The sequence below is a fragment of the Pygocentrus nattereri genome, chromosome 18 (genome assembly GCF_015220715.1).
Source record: "Pygocentrus nattereri isolate fPygNat1 chromosome 18, fPygNat1.pri, whole genome shotgun sequence".
In the NCBI taxonomy this organism is placed as follows: Eukaryota; Metazoa; Chordata; class Actinopteri; order Characiformes; family Serrasalmidae; genus Pygocentrus; species Pygocentrus nattereri.
In genome coordinates this window covers 29,554,284-29,575,686 of record NC_051228.1, presented here as the reverse complement: position 1 = coordinate 29,575,686, position 21,403 = coordinate 29,554,284, and the positions used below count along the sequence as shown (strand labels likewise).

General features: G+C 39.7%; 2 protein-coding genes and 1 non-coding gene across 3 annotated transcripts; 1 reads left to right on the top strand and 2 right to left on the bottom strand.

Annotated features, from left to right (window-relative positions):
• Nucleotides 1–419: 419 nt before the first annotated feature.
• phax (phosphorylated adaptor for RNA export) lies at nucleotides 420–6,705 on the bottom strand. The gene is made up of 5 exons (XM_017692690.2): nucleotides 6,574–6,705; nucleotides 5,242–5,858; nucleotides 4,083–4,203; nucleotides 3,697–3,780; nucleotides 420–1,901 (listed from the first exon to the last, which is right to left on the bottom strand). The coding sequence occupies exons 1-5, from the start codon at nucleotides 6,679–6,681 to the stop codon at nucleotides 1,632–1,634; spliced, it is 1,200 nt and encodes a 399-aa protein (XP_017548179.1). The 5' UTR covers nucleotides 6,682–6,705; the 3' UTR covers nucleotides 420–1,631.
• Nucleotides 6,706–7,044: 339 nt separating this feature from the next.
• trnam-cau lies at nucleotides 7,045–7,116 on the bottom strand. The gene has a single exon. It is a non-coding gene; the product is annotated as a tRNA-Met (tRNA).
• A 2,488-nt stretch (nucleotides 7,117–9,604) lies between these two features.
• Nucleotides 9,605–21,195, top strand: aldh7a1 (aldehyde dehydrogenase 7 family, member A1). Its single transcript, XM_017692691.2, has 18 exons — nucleotides 9,605–9,831; nucleotides 11,163–11,216; nucleotides 11,670–11,735; nucleotides 12,108–12,188; nucleotides 12,284–12,407; nucleotides 12,871–13,003; nucleotides 13,684–13,728; nucleotides 13,911–13,988; nucleotides 14,693–14,790; nucleotides 14,954–14,995; nucleotides 17,086–17,180; nucleotides 17,467–17,551; nucleotides 17,686–17,792; nucleotides 18,741–18,857; nucleotides 18,944–19,041; nucleotides 20,095–20,168; nucleotides 20,353–20,428; nucleotides 20,779–21,195. Exons 1-18 carry the CDS (start codon nucleotides 9,637–9,639, stop codon nucleotides 20,831–20,833), a joined length of 1,623 nt encoding a protein of 540 aa, XP_017548180.1. The 5' UTR covers nucleotides 9,605–9,636; the 3' UTR covers nucleotides 20,834–21,195.
• The last annotated feature ends 208 nt before the right edge of the window (nucleotides 21,196–21,403 follow it).

Genomic DNA, 21,403 nt, shown 5'->3' with positions numbered 1-21,403 from the left:
CTTTTTTTCCTGCACAAAAAAAAGATGATCTATTTTGGAAGTGCATGTTAGGTCAAATAAAACTACATAATTAAGCTTTTGTGCTCATTCTAAATGGAATAAATGTCAGGGAAAAAACTACACTAAACCAGACTGAGTCGTCTACAATGCGATTTAAAAATAGCCCTTTGACAAATATGTTTGAGAAAAGATGGGGATGAGTCAGAATTTTAGCACAAAAGACAGGAAATCATTGCCTGAATTGCTGTAGAAGGTATGAAGAGACGGCTCATGAAGATTTTATGTCATAACAGTACATAATTGTGACAAAAGGCAAGGCATCAAATCAAGAACAAAGGAAAAGAGCAATGATGTGAAAATTCATCTGATTAGTGGTTTTGAGGTTTGGTCAGTTCAGTAAACGTCACAGACTTTAATCCTGTTAGGAATCAGTTTTTTTTTTATTTTTCAGTTTCATATCCAAATGATCTTTATTCAGTAGCAAATCTATTACTCTTATGAGGCAGGTTCAGTAAACACCTCAACCTTGCCAAAACAGCAACAGTGAGTATGCCGAGTGCTTAGTGTACATCAACACGCATATGTTAGCTTTGGGGAATAGTCTATGGCAGGCAGAACAAGTGCAATGTTCTCTAAGGATCAACATTACTACTAGAATTATGACAGATTCTCTGACTGTGACTTATTCAGCAGAATATTTTGCTCAGACTTACAAAAGTAAGTATTAAAGTACATCAAATCTAGGAACAACTTTAAGAATGAACATACTCATCATACAATAACACGCCAAACAGGCTTTAGTGGATTTTTTTAAAAACTGCCTGGATGCATTCTTTAGGTTTCTGTTGTCTTAAAAAAGGAGCTATTTTCTAGACATAAACAAAGTATGACCATGAACTGTATTTTGCAAGAAGCACAGTGCATAAACGGTATGATTTTCAACAGGGAATGACCTCAGTTTAAAGGAATCGTCTGGCAAAAAATCAAATTTGCACTATTTTCCACTCACCCTAGATGTAGTCAATGAGCCAAGACATGTCTGGTATCCAAATTCTGATTCTTTGGTTTAGTGCTGGAGCTATGAGGCTAATGTTGATAAACTCAAGGATTCAACAGATATCCAAATCTTTTCCATTGCTGTGCTAAAGTCCGGCTCCGCCGCAGAATCCAGTGACCTTTTGATTGTGTACAGAAAATTCAAGTGTGTTTATATAATGTTTTTATATATATATAAGTGGAGCTTGAATTAGGTATAACAACAAAAAAGATGCAGGTAACTGTTAAGTTTATCAGCAACATTAGCTTTGTAGCTCCAGTGCTTTAGAAAAGAAAAAAAAAAAAAAAAAAAAAAAAACACACCACAAATAAGCAGATTTACTGTACAGATTTGAATTTCAGCCGAAATGTTCCTTTAATCTGCGACTAGCCATTTAATGCTAGCACACATATGAAATCACAGAGCAAGTGCATCCCTGTAATTGATGTTATTAAACGATATAAAGCATAAGGCTGTTCACTGAACATCTTACATGTGGATTGTGGACTTATAATCCAAAATATAAAACTAAACAAAAACAAACAACACAGTAAGTTCATTTACCCCAACAGTCACTTACACATCAGGACATGCATCAGAAGACTTCCAAGTCATTTGAATTGTAAACTACTGGACTGTCCTCTGTGCCCAGTGCAGGCTCTGGCTGGTCCTCAGGAACGTCCTCCAGAGACTCCAGAGCCTCATTGGTGTCACTGGCAAAAGTTTCCCGAGAGACATCATCGTGCTCCTGCAGATTCAAAGTGTTGAGAGCTTGCTTCATCTTCTTGGCTACTATGTGCCTTCGCCGCTTTTTGGCTGCTTTTTTGCTTTTATACTCCTTCTGGTTCTCGTCAAGAAAGATCTCCTAGAAAAAAAAAGGTTTGCTTTGAGAGCATAGCAAAGCCTGTAGGGTTGTCTGCAATTCTGCAATATCCAATACATAATTAATAAATATACTATTAATAACCTAGTCTAGATAAAACAGATCTCATTCTGGTGTAATGAATAGCTGATGCCGTCAAAAGTTGGCTGGAGATTCTCACCGGGTTAACTCCTCACATGCAGAACTGTAAAAAGTCAAAGTTTATTTCTTGTTACTGTAATGTTTATTGCTTGTTTCTTACTGTGTTCAGTAGGTTGTGGAATATCAGAATAGTTCATTTTTATATTACTTATTTAAATGTACACATTTATTACATAATTTATTTAGCATTTTACATTTACCTTTTTGTTTTTTCAGTTAAACTATATTTAAATTTGGAGGAAATTCACTGTTAAAAAGGAAAGATGGTAGAATTTATCATTTATGCATCATTATCAACTAATTTTCAGCCCAAATAAGCAATCGGCAGGTATTTCTCTAACTTAGCTGTTCCTGAAAGCCAGAGACATAAAACATGAGCCACATTTCACCTGTGGTGCCAAAATGCAACTGCTTCACTCAAGGTAGAGTGGAAATTTAAGTGGGAGAAAAGCTGGTGAACAGGAAGCCACCTTCAGCCCTTTTTTCTGAAGTATATTAATATTCTGTATTGCTGTGTTGATGTGCAGAGCTGTAATTAATGTGGTTTTCCCTCAAAGCACTGAGGATTCTCCCTGTTCACATCCAAATGCTAACCGTAACTTAGCTTATACTGCACTAGCTTTATGACCTACAGCTTTGTGGGTCGCTCTGATTCTGGATGACAGGCTGGTAACAGTCTTATTTTTGCAGTTTCACAGAATCAGTAGGTCAGCAATGCTCCATCCTGTTTGCTAATGTTTGTGGTCAGCTTCAAAGTAGCAACTGTAGCCACAGCTTGCAAGCTCACAACCTAGCTAACTAATGTTAGTTACATTACTACTTGCGTTGTCCGCTCGAACATCAGATCATGGCATTTGTCCATACAGTAACTAAGGGTTTTATGACCATGAAGATTTTAGAAAAGTGGCATTTGCTTTAGAAATGTGCTTCCATGAATTTGGGGGCAGTGCTTCTGAAGCAGCACTTTTGTTTTGATCAGTACTGGCTATCAGCTTCTTCTTCTTCTTTCGGCTGCTCCCTTTAGGGGTCGCCACAGCAGATCATCTGCCTCCATCTTGCCCTATTCCATTGCCTCCTCTACTTTGACACCAACCTTCTCCATGTCCACCTTCACTACATCCATAAACCTTCTCTGAGGTCTACCTCTTCTCCTTCTACCCGGCAGCTCCATCTCCAACATTCTTTGCCCAATATATCCACTATTCCTCCTCAACACATGTCCAAACCATCTCAACCTGGCCTCTCTGGCTTTATCTCCAAACTGCTCCACTATCCTTGCTGATCATACTAAAAGGCAATCAATGAGCGGTATCCAAAAAAACGCTGACTGGTCCATCTCTATTAAAAAGACCATTTGTTTTAAGGACGTTAAATGCACGGTGTTTCCAAAGCCAATATGTATTTGTGTTAATTAATCATAATTATGCCATAATTGAGCAGCCCTACTTTGCTTGGCTTAACAAAACATTTACCGTTTCAACTTTTTATGCCCTTCTTCACATGTGAATTTAAGCTTAATGTGTCGACTTTTGACAATGCCTTCACTATTTTTATTGCAATGGTGGACAAGAAGAAACTGTACTTCAGCATCCTCATACGCTGCATTCTCAACACCGTTTGTTCAACGAAAACATACCTTGACCTGGTCATGAGAAATACTGGGAGTGTTCTTCAGCAGGTTCAGATACACCCCTCCAGGGGTTCGCCTTCTACTGCCATCCTGCAAGAGGAAAACTTCAGTGTTTTTTCTGCATGACAGAGCCACCTTATAAGGACTGGACACGCCAAGACTCTGCACAATGTGCACTGGTGCCCCTCAGTGGCAACTAATGTGAAATTACTAGTGGAGGAGCAAAACAGAAACACAAGGAAGTGATGCACTAAATCTGGTCCCAAACTGATTTATAGTCCGACTTAAAATATTTACAAAGACATCAGGCATCATGCATTAACACAGCATGCTTGCGGGTAAACCGGGTAAAGCAGTGGCTCTCATTTAAGCATTCAAATTTGAATCCTTACCACAGTGTAAAGGCCTCCACTTTGTTCAATTGTTGCAGTTTCCGACAGAAGCTCTATTGCTTTCTTTGAGCCAATCACCCTCACGACACGCTCTATTAAGTCTTTCTTAGGCTCCATTAACCTTTCAAACAGAATGAAAAAAAAGACACGTCAGTCAAGGAATGCAGCATGGTAAAGTGAACAAAGTGAACACTTACTAGCAAGTCACAAACTGTCGCAAAGAATATTACAAGGAATAATGCAAAATATGGCTCCAACGATTAACTGACAAACAACAGAGATTACAGACACAAGTCGATGCGTTGTTTACTCACAAACAAAAGTACTCAATGCTCTATATTTATGGTTTCCAACTTCTGGTTGTAACGCCTCGGGACTACTTGTCTTGTTTTTTTTAATGTGTTACAATATAAACACTTCATCAAATCATAATTTTAAAAGTAATTGAGTCCTCAGGACCAGGTAAGAACCATAATAACTAAACCTGACAACTGTTTGCAACTTTTCTCTCATCAGTCTGATATCCAGCATTTGGTAGCTGTATATAAACTATACCGGACCAAAAAAACTGACTGCATCTGTGTGTGGGTTGCATAAGCTTTTGTGATTGTTGCACAGACAGAACCTTAAATGATGGCAGCACTGTAACAGGGCAAAGGCATGATGTTTAATTGAGTATTACTTGATTAATCAACTAATGTGTTAAGCAATTATGAAAATAATTGTCAGCTGCAGCCTAAGACTCTCCACTCACACATAAATTAAGTCTTTGGTATCTACTGCATTTTAAGGTGGACACAGCCATCAGGATTTTGTCAATTCCATTCTGATTGGCTAAGTAGACGAGTAGACGCCTAGACGAATGCACTCCAGTGCAGCGAGTTTTATCAGTCTGACGGGAAACAAATGTTGCATGCAATGCCCGGCTTTAAAAGTTATTTAAGGGTTTCTTTGAAATATTTAACAGCTATAAAGCATCAAACTACAACAACAATCTGTGCTGGTCATTTTTCATGTGAGTCAAAAGATCCTTTTCCCTCAAAGTGGGCCACGTTAAGGGAGAAAATGCATCAGACTCTCTGGCGACAGGCAGAAATATGGTTTGTGGGACCATAGCAGCCCGTTACACCCTTAAATTTTTGAATGTCTCCATTCTCACCTATGTGCTATCTCATCAATCACTCTGTCTTCAGGGTCATCCGGTGTAATCTCGTAACGCCCCTTAAAGTCCATCTCAGCTCTAGGGCCCAGCCTTTCCTTGGCAGACCGCTTCCTCTTAAGATGGCCGTCACTCTTCTCTTCCTCTGCTTCTTGTTGCATATATTCCTCTAGCTGGTTGTCCAACATGGCCTCCATGCCCTCCTGGTGCTCCTGCTTCTCCTTTTCCATCATCTTGCGCGCCAGGAGGTAGTTGTACGTCTCACTTTGGCGGCTGTCCATGCTAACACCTCCCTCCATGCCCAAGATGCCGAGTTCGGTTGCAACCGCCTCCTGACTCTGGTCCTGTACTACAGAACCCCAGATGTTGTTCACCTTACGCCCTATGGGCACTGACGAGGCTCTGGGACCTCCAAATGGTGCAGGAGGCACAGGGGCTGGAACGTTGGAGCACTTCTGACGCTTTCGCCTCCACAGAGCAGCCTCCTCCTCGGAGTCAGAGTTGCTGTCACTAGAGTCAGTCCTGATGGAGCTGCGGTAGCTGCTAATGGATGGAGCTGTCTGTGCTACATCTCGGCTCTGAAGAAACTGACTTGAAAAGGCTCCTGCTGCAGGCATCTGTGGAAAAGATGAAAAAGATTAATACAGCAAAACCGTAATAACTTCATATATAGATAAACTAAAAGTCATGGCTGTTGCATGTAGTGCTGTATGGCTCTTAAAATAGCAGCACACTGAGATTTGGGAATTTAATAAACCAAATAAGATCAATATTAATACTATTAGAAGCCATAAGATTTCTATAATGTCATGTAATATTTCTATAATATTTTGCCTTACATAATACTTCTGTGGTATCCTATTGGGGATCATAGTTCTTTGTGTCTCTGTGAGGCCTGTGACGCTCCTTGAGAAGGACGCTGTGACAGGAGATCAAGACTTATTTACGTCCATCTCTAGTTAGGTTAGTCTAGTTAGCTTATAGCTTTTGACAAGACAGGACTGGACTGCAGTTTCAGCCACACAGCCTTTGCAAAGCAACTTGGAAACATGGAAAATGACTTACACGCTGCTTAGAGTATTGCATAAAGCACAAAGCAGAGGAAAACGCTGTTTTGAAAATGTTCATCGCAGCACACGTACACACATCGAGCTACTTCAGTTCATATACATGATGGACAAGTCGAGCAGCTAACTTAACGTTATGTTGACGTTGATTAGCGTTAAGTCACTGAGGTAAAGTAGTAGGTAAGCTAGCAACGTGACGCTGATATTAGCCGATTCAGCGCGCTAAACTCAGCTCTGGGGGACCACAAAGCCTCGCCTGCTTTACCTGGTGTCCGCAGTCTGAAGATGCCAGCACTGCGGGCTCTGAATCGGAGCCGCTGAGCTCTCCATCCTCCAGATCCTCCATTGTGTCTCTGTTGCGATCACCCGCCATTTCTCCCACTCGGAACTTTGGCGCAGTGACACGCGCGCGACGTCATCAGCGCGTCGGCTCTCAGGAATAGATTAGTTAACTTCTTTAACGCAACAGCACCACCATACACACTAGACAGTTCGCGTCGAAACTAACGCGAATTCAGTTTAAATTAATCCTAACAGCTCGACTGAGGCATCGTGTATTTATTGTTTTTTTTTACTATGTGTTAATATACTTTTTAACGGCTGTTAGTATTTGTGTTATTCCGTATAGTATTCCGTATAGTTTCATTAGATACATATTTTGACATGATATTCGCCATTAATATTTAAATCAACGTTACTTAAACTATGAAGACATACAAAAGGGAATGAACTCCGCTAGCAGAGGATGGTTTCGATCCATCGACCTCTGGGTTATGGGCCCAGCACGCTTCCGCTGCGCCACTCTGCTCCGGCCGCTCACTCAGTCAGTATCCAATCACAAAGATTCACACGAGCTCATCCATTTTCAGGTTTCAGTCATTTAATGAATCTAAACTTATGACTTTTGACAATTTAGTACTTTGACTATAGTTAACAACATTTTAAAACATCATTAAAAACATCCTGAGTAATTCAGTCCTCGAGATGTAAGTTAGGTTAACATTAAACACTCAGCGGTTTGACGTGAAATAGTTCACTGTAGAGAAACTAACAGACAGATTTGGAGATAGGAACCAGCTGTCACAATACAAATACAAAGCACATATATACATTTTATTTATTTTATTAACCCCATTTCCAAAAAGGCTGGGACGCTGTGAAAAATGTAAACAAAAACAAAACGCGATGATATGCAAATCATCTAAACCATATATTTAAATGAAAATAATACAAATACAACATATCAAATGTTGAAACTGATATTGTTTTTTGTTTGTTTGTTTTGTTTTTTAAATATATGACTATTTTATATTTGATGCCAACAACACTTTCCAAAAATGTTGGGACGGGGGCACCAAAAGGCTGGTAAAGCTGTATAAAGCTAAAGAAACACCTGTTGGTTAATTTGCAACAGGTCAGTAACATGACTGGGTATAAAAAGAACATCCCAGAAAGAATGCGTCTTTCAGAATTAAAGATGAGGAGGGGTTCACCACTCTGGGAAAGACCGCACGATCAAATATTGCAACAATCTAAGAACATTTCTCAACACAAAATAGCAAATAACTTTTGTTTTTCATCATCTACTGTACATAATATCATTAAAAGATTCAGAGAATCCTGAGAAATCCCTGTATACAAGGGACAAGGTTGAAAACTAGTATTGGCTGGCCGTGATGTTTGGGCCCTCAGGTGGCACTGCATTAAAAACAGATATGATTCTGTAGTGGAAATCACTGCATGGGCTCAGAAACACTTCTGAAAACAACTGTCTATGAAAACATAGACAAGTTAAAATTGTAAAATGCATAAATCCATAAATAAACAGGATCCAGAAATGCTGCCACCTTCTCTGGGCCCGAGTTCATTTAAAATGGACTGAGGTGAAGTAGAAAAGTGTCCTGTGGTCTGAATCAACGTTTGAAATTCTTTTTGGAAATCATGGACACTGTCCACTGGGTTAAAGGCCACTCAGCTTGTTATTAGTGCACAGTTCAAAATCCAGTATTCATGATGGTATAGGGGTGCAATAGTGCACATGGCATGGGTGAGGTGCATATCTATGAAGGCACTATTAATGCTGAATGATACATACATGTTTAACAACATATGCTGCCATCCAGATGACGTCTTTTTCAGGGAAGGCCTTAAAATTTCAGTAAGACAATGTCAAACCACATTCTGCATGTATTACAACAACATTGCTCCATATTAAAAGAGTCTGGGTGCTAAACTGGCCTGTCTGCAGTCCAGACCTGTCACCCACTGATAACATTTGGCACATTATGAAGTGAAAAATACAACAAAAGAGACCCCAAACTGTTGAGCAGCTAAAATATTGTATGAAACAAGAGTTGTTAAAAGAGGAGGTGACAAAACACAGTGGAAAACATGGGGTTCACATATATATATATATATATATATATATATATATATATATATATATATATATATATGTGTGTGTGTGTGTGTGTGTGTGTGTGTGTGTGTGTGTGTGTGTGTGTGTATATATATATATATATATATATATATATATATATATATCATGAGTGAACCTACATGTGCCTTCTGACATTTTATATGTGAGACTAAAGATCGTAAAATAGTCACACAATCTGAAAAGTGTTGTCTATGGGGACTACTAAAGTAAAAAGGATTAAAGTAAATTTACTAAAATAGATTTCAAGTCACAACTTTGCCACAAAACTATCATATACAACAATGTGTAAGGCAGCATATGTCAAACCATTTCATGTAATAACTTCTGTGATGGAGCTTTTGGAGGGGTAATATTAAACTCTTCAGACGTCTGGTTCCTACTACAACTGTAAACATTTCTCCTCTAAAATGAAGTATGTCACACCAAACTTCTCTGAATGACTTAGTTTATATCGCAAACATTTAATTATGTGGAATGTTTTAGAAAATTGATTGAGTGTTCCTTTAAGCTCTACCATCTGAAGTTTTTGTGAAACCCTGTCAGTAACAGTTCAGTCTGTATGTAACAGTATAAAACATGCTTCATTCACAGCATTTTTACTAAATAAAATCATATTCAGGGTTTCAATTTGCAATTTCAACTGCGTAAATTTGGCAACAAATAACAACATGTAAGTGCAGAGTTGTTTAAATGATTTGGGCTGGAAACAGTCCGGCTTAACAATGAACTAAAACCTGTAAAAATATTCAGCCACAGTTTCAGTAGTAACGGGTAGTTCGGCTTTATTTTGGACGCGGGTGAAGGGGGCGGGAGGGCACTCAGCCAATCAGAGGCGTCTCTGGCCATCCTACGGCCGCCCGCGCACACGCTGCTCCGCTCCAGTTCACCATGCAGCGCGTTGTGCTTTTCTCCGCGCTCCGGCACTCTGCCCTCACAGCCAGAGTCCACTCTGTCCGCCTTCTGCCGTCTGCAGCCATGTCCACACTCCTCATCAACCAGCCGAAATACGCCTGGCTTAAAGAACTAGGCCTGAGCGAAGACAACAACGGTGTTTACAACGGGACCTGGGGAGGCACAGGAGAGGTAAGCCGAGAAAGAGATTAGCCGCTGGCATCCGCAGGACTTCTAAATATATAACGTTAGGGGTGAAAGATGGTCGCCGAAGCCACTTTTACTCGACGAGGCCCACCGCTGGCAGCCTCACTGTGAAACAGGTTAGTTCGCTGACCGACGGCTTGGATCCAGGCCGACACAGCTGGCAGCTCCTAGGCTGAAAATGTGCCTACATCTTAGTTAGTTAACCTACCGCTGTCACGTTAGCATCAGTCTGCTAACGTGATGGTGCCAGAGCAGTTGGTGCCAGCACTGCTGTTGTGTAACGTGTAACTTGGCTAAGTTAGTAAATAGCTATCTTTATTTAGATATCTCAGGAGTTAAGTACACACTATCTCAGTGCTTTGCTGATTTTGTCATAAATGTAAAATGTTGGCACTAGTTACGAAGCTGAAGTCGGCTTCCTATTAGCCAGCACCTTCTCTGAAGTTTCCCGTTCCACCGCGGCTTTTACACGGTGGATCACGACGGCTTAATGCAACATGTTACTATTGCCCCAACTGCTTTAAGGTGGAACGGGACAATTCGGCCAAGAAGCTGACTTTAGCCTCATGCACTGTCTTTGTAAGCTATGATAAGTGTCATAAAAATATAAAGTGTAGCTAACTAGCTGCAGAAGCTGGTCAGGCTTTTCAGGAAGGAAAAGGGATATCCGTATGAAATAAAATGTTTTTGACCGTTTTTCATTCATTTGATGACCACATGCGTCATGAAGAGCTAACTTAGCTCGCAGTTCAGGGAAAGTAGCTAGCAGGCTGGTAACATGCTAAATTACCTGGCTGTCTCTCTTAAACCTCTTATCCACACCAGTCCAGCTGTCTGACTGAGACTAAAGCTATGTCCAGTTCGGCCACAGCTGGTGATGTTTGAGTACATGTGGAAAAATCTGTTCAGCATATTTGTTTTTTAGCTGGAAAGCTAACTAGCCACTTCATCAAATTCCTTCTCTGATCTGTAGCCGGCAGCAGCGGCGCCCCCTGCTGGATTATATTAGTGTCGACGTGGCCGAAATGCCCACCTGCTGTAAACAAATCCATGAATGATTACAAGAGGAGCTGCCAGGCGTAGAACTTCGAGGTCCAAACGTGTAAAAGTCTTCGTTCATGTACTTAGCAAGCATGACAGTGCAGTTATAACAGCATTATAGGAGGGGGGATGTTGTTTTAATGGTGCCTCTTGGTCTGTCAAATTAGCGGCATTACAGACCACTGAAAGACCCTTCACTAAGAGATGAGATTTACTCCTGGTTAGTTTTAATTGGATTCAGTAGATTTATATGTCTGTTTCTTTTTTCTTTCTAGGTGGTCACATCATATTGTCCTGCTAACAATGAGCCCATTGCTAGAGTGCGACAGGTAATGTAAATTCTGACTGCACACGTTACCTTTATTCCTAATGTGCCTTCTAGAAATAATGTGGGATCATTGACAGAATGGCCCAAAAGGTTGGGGTCCATAAAATCTAGCCAGATGCCTAGGAACACCATCCAGATTTTCCAAAAACATCATCAGATAAGTTTTTTGCTTATCAATGTTTTTTTGCATATGAAGACACTTTTGTGAATGAGAAACTACAGACGAATGCTGATTTGGCTTATTCTGTTCTTCAGTCCAAGTCCAGAGGACTTGTGTAAGTGGAGGAGTGATGGTACTTTAAGTAATGGCAGTTTAAAAAGAACTCTGTGGGACTCTCTTGCTAAATTGTGGAATCTGGCCAAAACAAATAAGTAAATGTATAAAGAAACCTCCGGGGTACTACATGGTTAATATCTGATCTTCATAAAATATTCTTTCATTACCTTTCACCAGGCCACCATGGCTGAATATGAGGAAACGGTGCAGAAGGCACGAGAAGCATGGAAAGTGTGGACAGATGTAAGTATTAAGAGAAACAAAAAGAAAGCAGCCTCAAACAGCAAACTTACTCAGAGACCGACATCTGTATATCGTCTCTGTCTGAAGAACATCTCCATTTTTGTTGTTTTTCATTTTTTCCACACAGTTTGCCTTTCCTTTACATTGTGTCACCTTCATGACGAATGGTAATGAAACCCAGTTAAAAACAGTTCAGCATAATAAAACTTACATGACCTTTTTTTTTTTTTGGGGTGGGGGGACACTGAAAGCAGTTCTTCATGTCAGTTATGTTCTGTTATTCACAGCAGGGAATCATTTATATTGGCCCTCTTTTTCACTTGTATTACCCTTTTAATCAATAGATCACTTGTCTTTTTCTGGTTTCTGCAGATCCCTGCTCCAAAGAGAGGTGAGATTGTGAGACAGATAGGAGATGCTCTGAGAAGGAAGATCAAAGTGCTCGGCAGTCTGGTACAGTTACTGCCCAAAACTATTTATCCATTTTCTGAATGAAATGAAATGTCAGAAGTGCGTAGTGTGAAAGATCTCTGCTGCTCCATTGGCAGGTGTCTCTGGAGATGGGGAAGATTTATGTAGAGGGAGTTGGTGAGGTGCAGGAGTATGTTGACGTTTGTGACTACGCTGTTGGGCTTTCTCGCATGATTGGTGGCCCCGTTCTGCCCTCTGAAAGTACGTCATACCAGCTCTGCTAAATTATCCACTTTAATACTATTTTGTTATAAGAAATCTAATTGGAATAAAAATGTTAGGGGTGCACAGTGTGGAAAGAACACTTTTATGAAAGCTTTATGGATTGCAATGTATTAAAAGGTCTTGGTTAAACAGTAATTTGACAAAAAATTAAATATTTTCCTGCTTTGGCCAAATGACTTTGTTTTTGCTGGATTACATGAACATCCTAATTTTCCAGAATGATTAAAAATGCTTCTATGGAACTTTGGTCAGGAAGGCTTGCGTCCGGAGAAAAAACAAAAAAACATTGTGATGGGTTAGAGGCCACATCTTCACATTGTGGCTTTCTGTGATATCAGTAAGGCCAATATCACAATAAGGATTAAGAAAGATCTATTGTGCAGCCCTAAATGCTGGATATATAAAGAAGTCACTAAGCATTCCTGTGCTGTAATTTTAGGACCAGGTCATGCCCTGATTGAGCAGTGGAACCCTGTGGGTCTGGTGGGCATCATCACTGCCTTTAACTTCCCTGTAGCAGTGTATGGCTGGAACAACGCTATTGCGCTCATCTGTGGCAACGTCTGCCTTTGGTGAGACTGCTAGATATCATCTTAAAGGGCTCATACCATTTTCTTTAAAAAAGGAGTTTGTTATACTTACTTTGAATTGATATCATTTACAAAAATCTTAAAGTTTAAATCTTTAAAAAGTCTCAAATATTCTGTTTTTTTTCCTTTTTTTCCCCCTGGAAGTTTACTCGTAAAGTTTTGGTTTTGTGTACATAATAATCCAGACTGAAACACTTGTTGTAACTTAAGTGTGAATGGGCAGAGCTTGACTGCTGTAGACTGAATAGCAGGATATATGTAAGTGCACTGATTTTTGTGACATCAAGAAAACAGTAAATTTGATACGGCCTGTTTTTACAGGTTAGTTTTTCGATATTGAATGTATGGTAAATGCAAGTTTTGAAACTTTGTGACAAAAACTTTCCTCACTCAATGTGGGCTCTTTAAAGTGTAAGTAACCAAAAAAGCCTGATTAATTAGAAGGGAGACACAGAGAGGTTGGACAGTGATCATATAAGCCTGAATTATGACTGTTTTGGCACATAATACCGCACAAACAACATGTGATGGGGGGGAATCTAAGAAAAAAAAGTAGGATTTGGGCTGTTTAATTATCACAGTAGCAAAGATGCTTTTAAACACAAAGGACATTATATGCAGAGCCATTCTCCACCTATAATGCCTTTTCTTCTTTTTTATAGGAAAGGCGCTCCAACCACACCTCTTACAAGTGTAGCAGTTACAAAGTAAGTATATCTTCAAATTATTGTCAACCATTGTGCAACAGATATTATTTCTGTTTTGTACGGTTCATTAACAGAGTTTTAAATGTCAAAATGTTACCCCTTATTGGTAACCCCTATTGTTGGTAATGTAAACTGCATGTTCGGTCATGCCTCAGGTAATTTATTTTTATATGTGCATGCAGGATTGTTGCTGAAGTCCTGGAGCAGAATAACCTCCCTGGTGCTATCTGCTCTATGACGTGTGGCGGGGCTGATATTGGGTAAGTGCAGCATTGCTGTTTCATAACAGAGTGTACTGTGAGCTTTCAAATCCTTTTGAAAGAGACGCGCGTAATGTAGTTTTGGCTCTGTGTCCCAGCACTTTGGACTTGACAGAACAGTTTTGAAATGACACAGAAGCAGACAAGACAAGCACGAGATTCAGTATGGTAGTGGGTGGCAGGGCCAAAAGTTTGTCATGGTATAAGTCTTCTTATGTTTGTTTTTTTTTTTGTATATGTCACGGTACAGTAAATTGATTTTTCATCTACAAGCAGCAGACGCTGCTGAAAATTGACAAATATTATGAGTCATTCATGCCATTAGTATCAACTGAGTAGCTCCACTGCCTTTTGGATAGCAGGGAGGATCAGGTCTAAGACAGTGTCATCACCTAAAGCATCTGGCTGAATGAAGGGCACCCTAGGTAGTGCGCATTAAATGCTGGTCTCCATGCTAGTCTAATGGTTAACGGCTAAAGCCAAGAGACTTTGCAAGGGATCCTTCCATTCTCTTTTTAACTCTTTACAATCTGTGGTCATAACAAACTTCAGACTGTAACTCGCTGTGTGGGAGGGGAGGAGCAGTTCTGAATTGTTTGTGTCATGTAAATGTGAAACTTTGTTCCTCTGGGAGATTTACAGTGGCATTGTGTGGAGCTTGTGTTTGTGGTTGAGGTTTGATGTTTCATGTGGTCTGTCTGCAGTACGGCGATAGCTAAAGATGAGCGAGTGGACTTGGTGTCATTCACTGGCAGCACTCATGTGGGCAAACAGGTGGCTCTGATGGTGCAGGAGAGGTTTGGTAAGCACCCTGTATAAGTTAGCATTTAATGTTTGATTCATCTTGCATGCCATCATTTGCTTTTACCACAGGTCAGCTTGTAGCTTAATGAGTGAAGATTATAAAGAATTATACATTTGTCCAGATGTTTTTAGACTTCTAAGTAGGCCTATTTTCTGAACAGGTCGCCAGTTGCTAGAGCTGGGAGGGAACAATGCCATCATTGGTAAGTTATTGTTTCAAAGGTCTGTACACAGTAAAAGCAGGTAACATGGCAAAATTATTACATCACAATACCTGAAGACATTTGTGCTTGTATGATTTGCATCATGGTATTGATTTTTGGGGGTTTATTAACAATTTGGCAAATTGGACAAAATATGCCAACAAAACAGTAGTGTTGAAATGAAAAAGGCTATTAATGTTTTTAGTAAAGCTTTGCAGAAATATTTGAGAATGAACAAGAGGAAAAATAAAACAATTGTTAAAAAATAAATGAATATAATAAGCTAAAATTTTAATAGGCTGACCTCCAATTAGCTACATTAGTATACAGCTACTGCACACTGGCTGTTGTTTACAGTTTGTCTGTTGGTTCTAGACCAGTGGTTCTCAACCCTGTCCTCAGGGCCTCCAGATTGTCTACATTTTTTCTTCATTCCTGTGTTGTTGGCTGAAGCAAACTTTTTTCAGGGCCAGTACTGATTTGTTAATAATCAGGGACACAGATAACTGATGTTTGGGGCTGATTCGTTTAGCATAAATTCAAAGTTTGTAGTGTAAAATTCTACAAGAATTAAACTCTTACAGGACAGTATAGGTTGCAAAAATGTTGACTTAAGCATTTTAAACTTAAACAGCTAAAAATAAATGACCTTAATAGCTGGGAATGATATACACTATTTCCAGAAGTGTTCGCTCATCTGCCTTCACACTCATATGAATTTGGATGATTCTTAACTATAGGGTTTAATATGATGTTGGCCCACCCTTTTGCGGAAGCGCATTTGTGAGGTCAGACACTGATGTTGGACGAGAACGCCTGGCTCGCAGTCTCCGCTCTAATTTATCCCAAAGGTGTTCTGTCGGGTTGAGGTCAAGACTCTGTGCAGGCCAGTCAAGTTCTACCACACCAAACTCGCTCATCCATGTCATTATGGACCTTGCTTTGTGCACTGGTGTGTCATGTTGGAACAGGAAGGGGTCATCCCCAAACTGTTCCAACAAAGTTGGTAGCATGAAATTGTCCAAAATCTCTTGGTCTGCTGAAGCATTAAAAGTTTCTTTTCACTGAAACTAAGGGGCCGAGCCCAACTCCTGAAAAACAACACCACACCATAATCCCCCCTCCACCAAACTTTACACTTGGCACAATGCAGTCAGACAAGTACTGTTCTCCTGGCAATCGCTAAACCCAGACTCAGCCATCAGATTGCCATACGGAGAAGCGTGATTCGTCACTCCAGAGAACACGTCTCCGCTGCTCTAGAGTCCAGTCACGGCGCTTTACACCACAGCATTCAACGATTTGCATTGCACTTGGTTATGTAAGGCTTGGATGCAGCTGGTCGGCCATGGAAACCCATTCCATGAAGCTCTCTACTCTGTTCTTGAGCTAATCTGAAGGCCACATAAAGTTTGGCGGTCTGTAGCGATTGACAGTGCAGAAAGTTGGTGACCTCTGCGCACTATGTGCTTCAGCATCCGCTGACCCCGCACTACGTGGCCTATCACTTCGTGGCTGAGTTGCTGTCGTTCCCAATTGCTTCCACTTTGTTATAACATGACTGACGGTTGACTGTGGAATATTTAGTAGCGAGGAAATTTCATGACTGGACTGTACACGTGGCGCCCGATCAAGGTACCACGCTGGAATTCACTGAGCTCCTGAGAGCGACCCGTTCTTTCACAAATGTTTGTAGAAGCAGTCTGCATGCCTAGGTGCTTGTTTTATACACCTGTGGCCATGAAAGTGACTGGCTCTTGAAAATGCCGTGTATGATTTGATGGAAACAGCTTGTTTAGCTTAAGCCTGTACATTTAACAAGCAAAAAAAGAAATGAAAATGACCAGAAATTGTGTATAACTTGTTAATTATAAGGAAAATTATATGTTATGATTTTACACACAATTTGTCAGACTAGGTTTTTTTTTTTTTAAATCATGGTTGTGTCAGTAAGCTTGCTGAAATGTATGCTAATGCAAGTTGTGTGGTGCAAACAGGCTAATTGTCCGATTGCCCATTCCTAGTACACTGCCATACTCTAAGTGCTTGACTGGTTGTCTGGACATTAAATGCTTGTCTCTTGTCATCAGTTTTTGAGGATGCTGACTTGAACCTAGTGGTGCCTTCAGCTCTCTTTGCCTCTGTGGGGACTGCAGGCCAGCGCTGCACCACAACCAGGAGACTGGTGAGTAAAGCCTTGGGAACAAATCCACTGAGCCAAAGCTAATAGGTTATTGCAAATCAGACTTTTCAGCTGTATTAATGGAGCCTATTTTGTAGTGCTTGTAGTATAGTTCCTATTAAAATGTGTGGTAGAGAAATTTCCATGTAGATTGAAGATGGAAGCAAGGTCAAAATGAAGCTGTTTCTGTGGTCTCCTTCTCTTATTCATTAAGAGCTTTTAGCTGTTGTGATTAGGACAAAGACAGTTGTTTGGTGTCAGCGAACTATCCCTGTTTTGTGTTCACTAGATGCTGCATGAGAGTGTTCATGATGAGGTTGTGGAGAGATTAGCGAAAGCCTACAAGCAAGTCCGCTTTGGAGACCCCTGGGACCGTAAGTTCCTTTTTTTGTTGTAGCGAAATGTAATTTTTTTTTCCTGAGTATAAAAGACGAAAGTATATTCAGATTTATTGTTTTCTGTAGTTAAATCAGAAATTGAAGTTGGTTTTCTGTTTATTTCTCTACAGCTAGTACTCTGTATGGACCTCTTCACACCAAGCAAGCTGTTCAGCAGTACCTGGCTGCCATAGAGCAGGCCAAGCAGCAAGGTGGCACTCTTGTGTGTGGAGGAAAGGTATAGCGCTGCCCTTTAAAGAGTCCCATACATGATTGCGTGTGAGAAAGTTTGTGTGTAAGGTGTTCATTTAACCTAGTCATATGCAAAACCTTAGGCAAACCTGGTCAAAGTACGTGTTTTATTGAAGTACACATTTTCTGCAGAGAACAAACTTTAATGCACAATTACGGTTTATTGGCTGAATTTAACAAACTGGGGGAAATTCCCTCAATATGTTAACACAGCAAATAAATAAAAATTGTGCTTTAAAATTTACAGAAAAGTGGCATAATTACTGCCATAATTACATTTGATCCTGACAGGATGGTTTATTTTCACTTCGAAAATGAACAAAACTTAATTTAACCAGGATATTCAGACATTTGTATGTGACTGTATCTGTAACCCTGAGCTTCCCTGCTCCAGAATTTAATTCTCACTCTGATCTTGCTTGCTGCACATATTGCTGTACTATATTTCGGAAGACAGCTGTGACAGATTTTGGGGTGTTGAATACTAATTGTATGGATAGTGTTGATTTAGGCTGCACAATATGGGCATAATTATACTGTGAGTATATTGCATGCATTTGTGATGTACCTTGCAATATCAGTATCGGGTGGACCCATGACATGAGAAATCAGCCTGCATTATTTTGACAAGTTGTTTGTTGGATCATGCTGATTCATCAAAACAACCACAAAACACTCATATAGAATATCTCGACGATCACAGCACTTAAAAACATGATTTATCAAAGTGCTTTGTTTGCATATTGTAGTCTTCTGTATCATCAGCATTGCGAAAGCCAAAATTGTAATAGGATATTTTTTCACAGTAGTCGTCTTAAACTGACCCACTATACATTCCTTTATTAACGTTTTGTGAACATATGGTATGATATTGTGCATACTGGAATAGAAGTTCATTAAAGAAATCAATTCTGAGCCTCAATTTCCTTGTCAGGTAATGGATCGCCCTGGTAACTATGTGGAGCCCACCATCTTCACTGGACTGGCACACGATGCACCCATTGTCCACACAGAGACCTTTGTGCCCATTCTCTATGTGATCAAATTCAAGGTAGGCGTTTTCCCCTTTCCCTTACAAGCATGTGGGTTTTCAGGTCTACCAGCTTAAAGTGGGTGTTTTCCTTCTTTTATCCTTAGACAGAGGAGGAGGCATTTGCCTGGAATAATGAAGTCAAACAGGGCCTTTCCAGCAGCATCTTCACAAAGGACATGGGCAGAGTGTTCCGCTGGCTAGGGTAAGAGTGCAGCTAATGCTGCCAGTGGTTGCATACACACCAATAGTTCAATCTTAGTCTAACTTCTGGTTTAAGATATGATCATGTAAACGGTATGGGTGGATTGTTATGGACTGACTGAGTCGGCCCAGGCTGGTTTTGGCTGGACTATTTGAGATGGTTTTAGATATGTAAATACTGCAAATACTGACACCAATACAAACATGCATGACGTTAAAGAGCACTTTATCTTCTAGTTCAGTCAGAGTATGATGGCATGTAAAATGGACTAGTGTTTATTTTTATTTATTTATTCATTCTTACATACATCCATCCAATTTTTAGGCTGAGAGCTTAATTGAGCCACATTACTACTTAAAGTAACTAATGAAGCAGGACAATGCAAAAGAATCAGAGAGTCTTGCTCATTTGGAATACAGATTTGTTTAATATGTTCCTGTTTAATATGTTCCTAATGATGCTGGGGACAGATATGGTCTCAATTAAATGTAGTGCAGTAACGTCTTATGAAGTATAACTTTAAAAATCTGTTTTGTAATCCTAATGATGTAATGATTGTGAGAAAAATCTTACATCTTGCATGCTTTCAACACACTGAAACTATGACAAAGTTTGGTATCACCAGAAATAATGGTTTATAAATTCTTAAGTCTATTCTATGTATTATTGTAAATGACCCTCTAGCTCCACCAGGGGGAGCTTCCACAGAATAGAGAATGCCTTTGTATTTAGTTGTGATGGTGGTTGTCCACCTGAATTCAAAATATACCTTTGTGACCTTCTTGTGTTCCTTCTTAGTTCATATCCCTTTTCATATCAAGCTAAATTTTTGTATATTTTTTTTATATAATTAAAAGACAGAATTACAGAAAAGAAGTTTCTCATCAGCAACTTTTGGCTGCCTTAAACATATTTTTTTTTTTTTTTTTTGGAGAAAATATTATACAGTAATGTCACATTTCACCTCCCCCCACCACCACTCCCACTAGGATTGAGAATCATCAAGAGATGGTTTATCACTAATTGAGAATATTTGCTTTTGTTTCTTTTTAGACCCAAAGGCTCTGACTGTGGCATCGTTAATGTCAACATTCCCACCAGTGGAGCTGAGATTGGAGGAGCTTTTGGTGGGTAACATAGAGCTCTTCAAATCCAGACCTTGATTACAGTTTGTGATCCAGGATTTTGTAACTATTGGTAGAACAAAACATGGTGTGTGTGTGTGTGTGTGTGTGTGTGTGTGGTGTGTGTTTTTTTTTTTTTTTTTTTTTTTTTTTTTTAATTTTTTTTTTTTTATATGTATGTATGCAGGAGGGGAAAAGCACACAGGAGGTGGACGCGAATCAGGCAGCGACTCATGGAAGCAGTACATGAGGAGGTCCACATGGTGAGTGTACACACTTTATCAGTGATGCCTGCTTAAATTTAAACTATCAGAAATTCATATTTATTGTGGGGGATTTCATATTCAGGGGCAATTTTGAGCTATTGAGGGTTTTTTCTGCATGCAATAGGTCACATTTATCAAATGGGCTTTATTATTTACTAAACATTTATATTTATTTATGGGCAATTTCTGAGCTCTGGTTAATATCTGACCCTGATTTTATGTTGCTGCTCAAAAAACCCTTTATGCCGTCATTATTTTATTCATAGGTGCTGCATATTGAGGTCTAAACATATTTGACCTCGTTTGAGCTTTATGGTTAAATACAAAGCTTTTTTTTCTTCACACAGCACCATCAACTACAGCAAGGACCTTCCACTCGCACAAGGAATCAAGTTTGAGTGAACGGTGGCTAAAGAATGACTTATCGGAACAGGAGTTTGATAAACTAACAAAACACTACAACAGTTGTAGCTTTGCTTTTTCACTAATCCAGATTTTATTCCAGAACTCTCATCAGTAAAAATATAAGCAGTTAGCCTCAAGTATCCACTTATCCACTTGGAAGGTTCAGTTTGACAAGTCCGTTTTGATTTTGTTGCTTTAAACGGTTAAGGGCTTATTTGTTGTATAGAAAAGGCCATGTTATACAAGAAAACTGGCCAGTTGAGTATTGTGAACTGTTTTCTAAGCACTTATCATGCAGTGGTACCTTGAGATAGCAGGTGCTCTTTTCAAATAAATCGTGCCTTTATTTTTGAAGGACATTTCTGATGCAAGTTGCTTGTTTACTTCTGTGTTGGTAATTGTGTTTTTATATAACTATATATGTTCTGAGTGCATTCAATATTTTGCAGGTAAAACCATGCAAGACCTGTCACTCAAAGTCTGTTTGCATTAATGCAGGCATCATATCCTGAGAAAATCTTCTGTCCTGCATTGTTGCAAAACACTGAAATTGGGGGTTAAATTTCT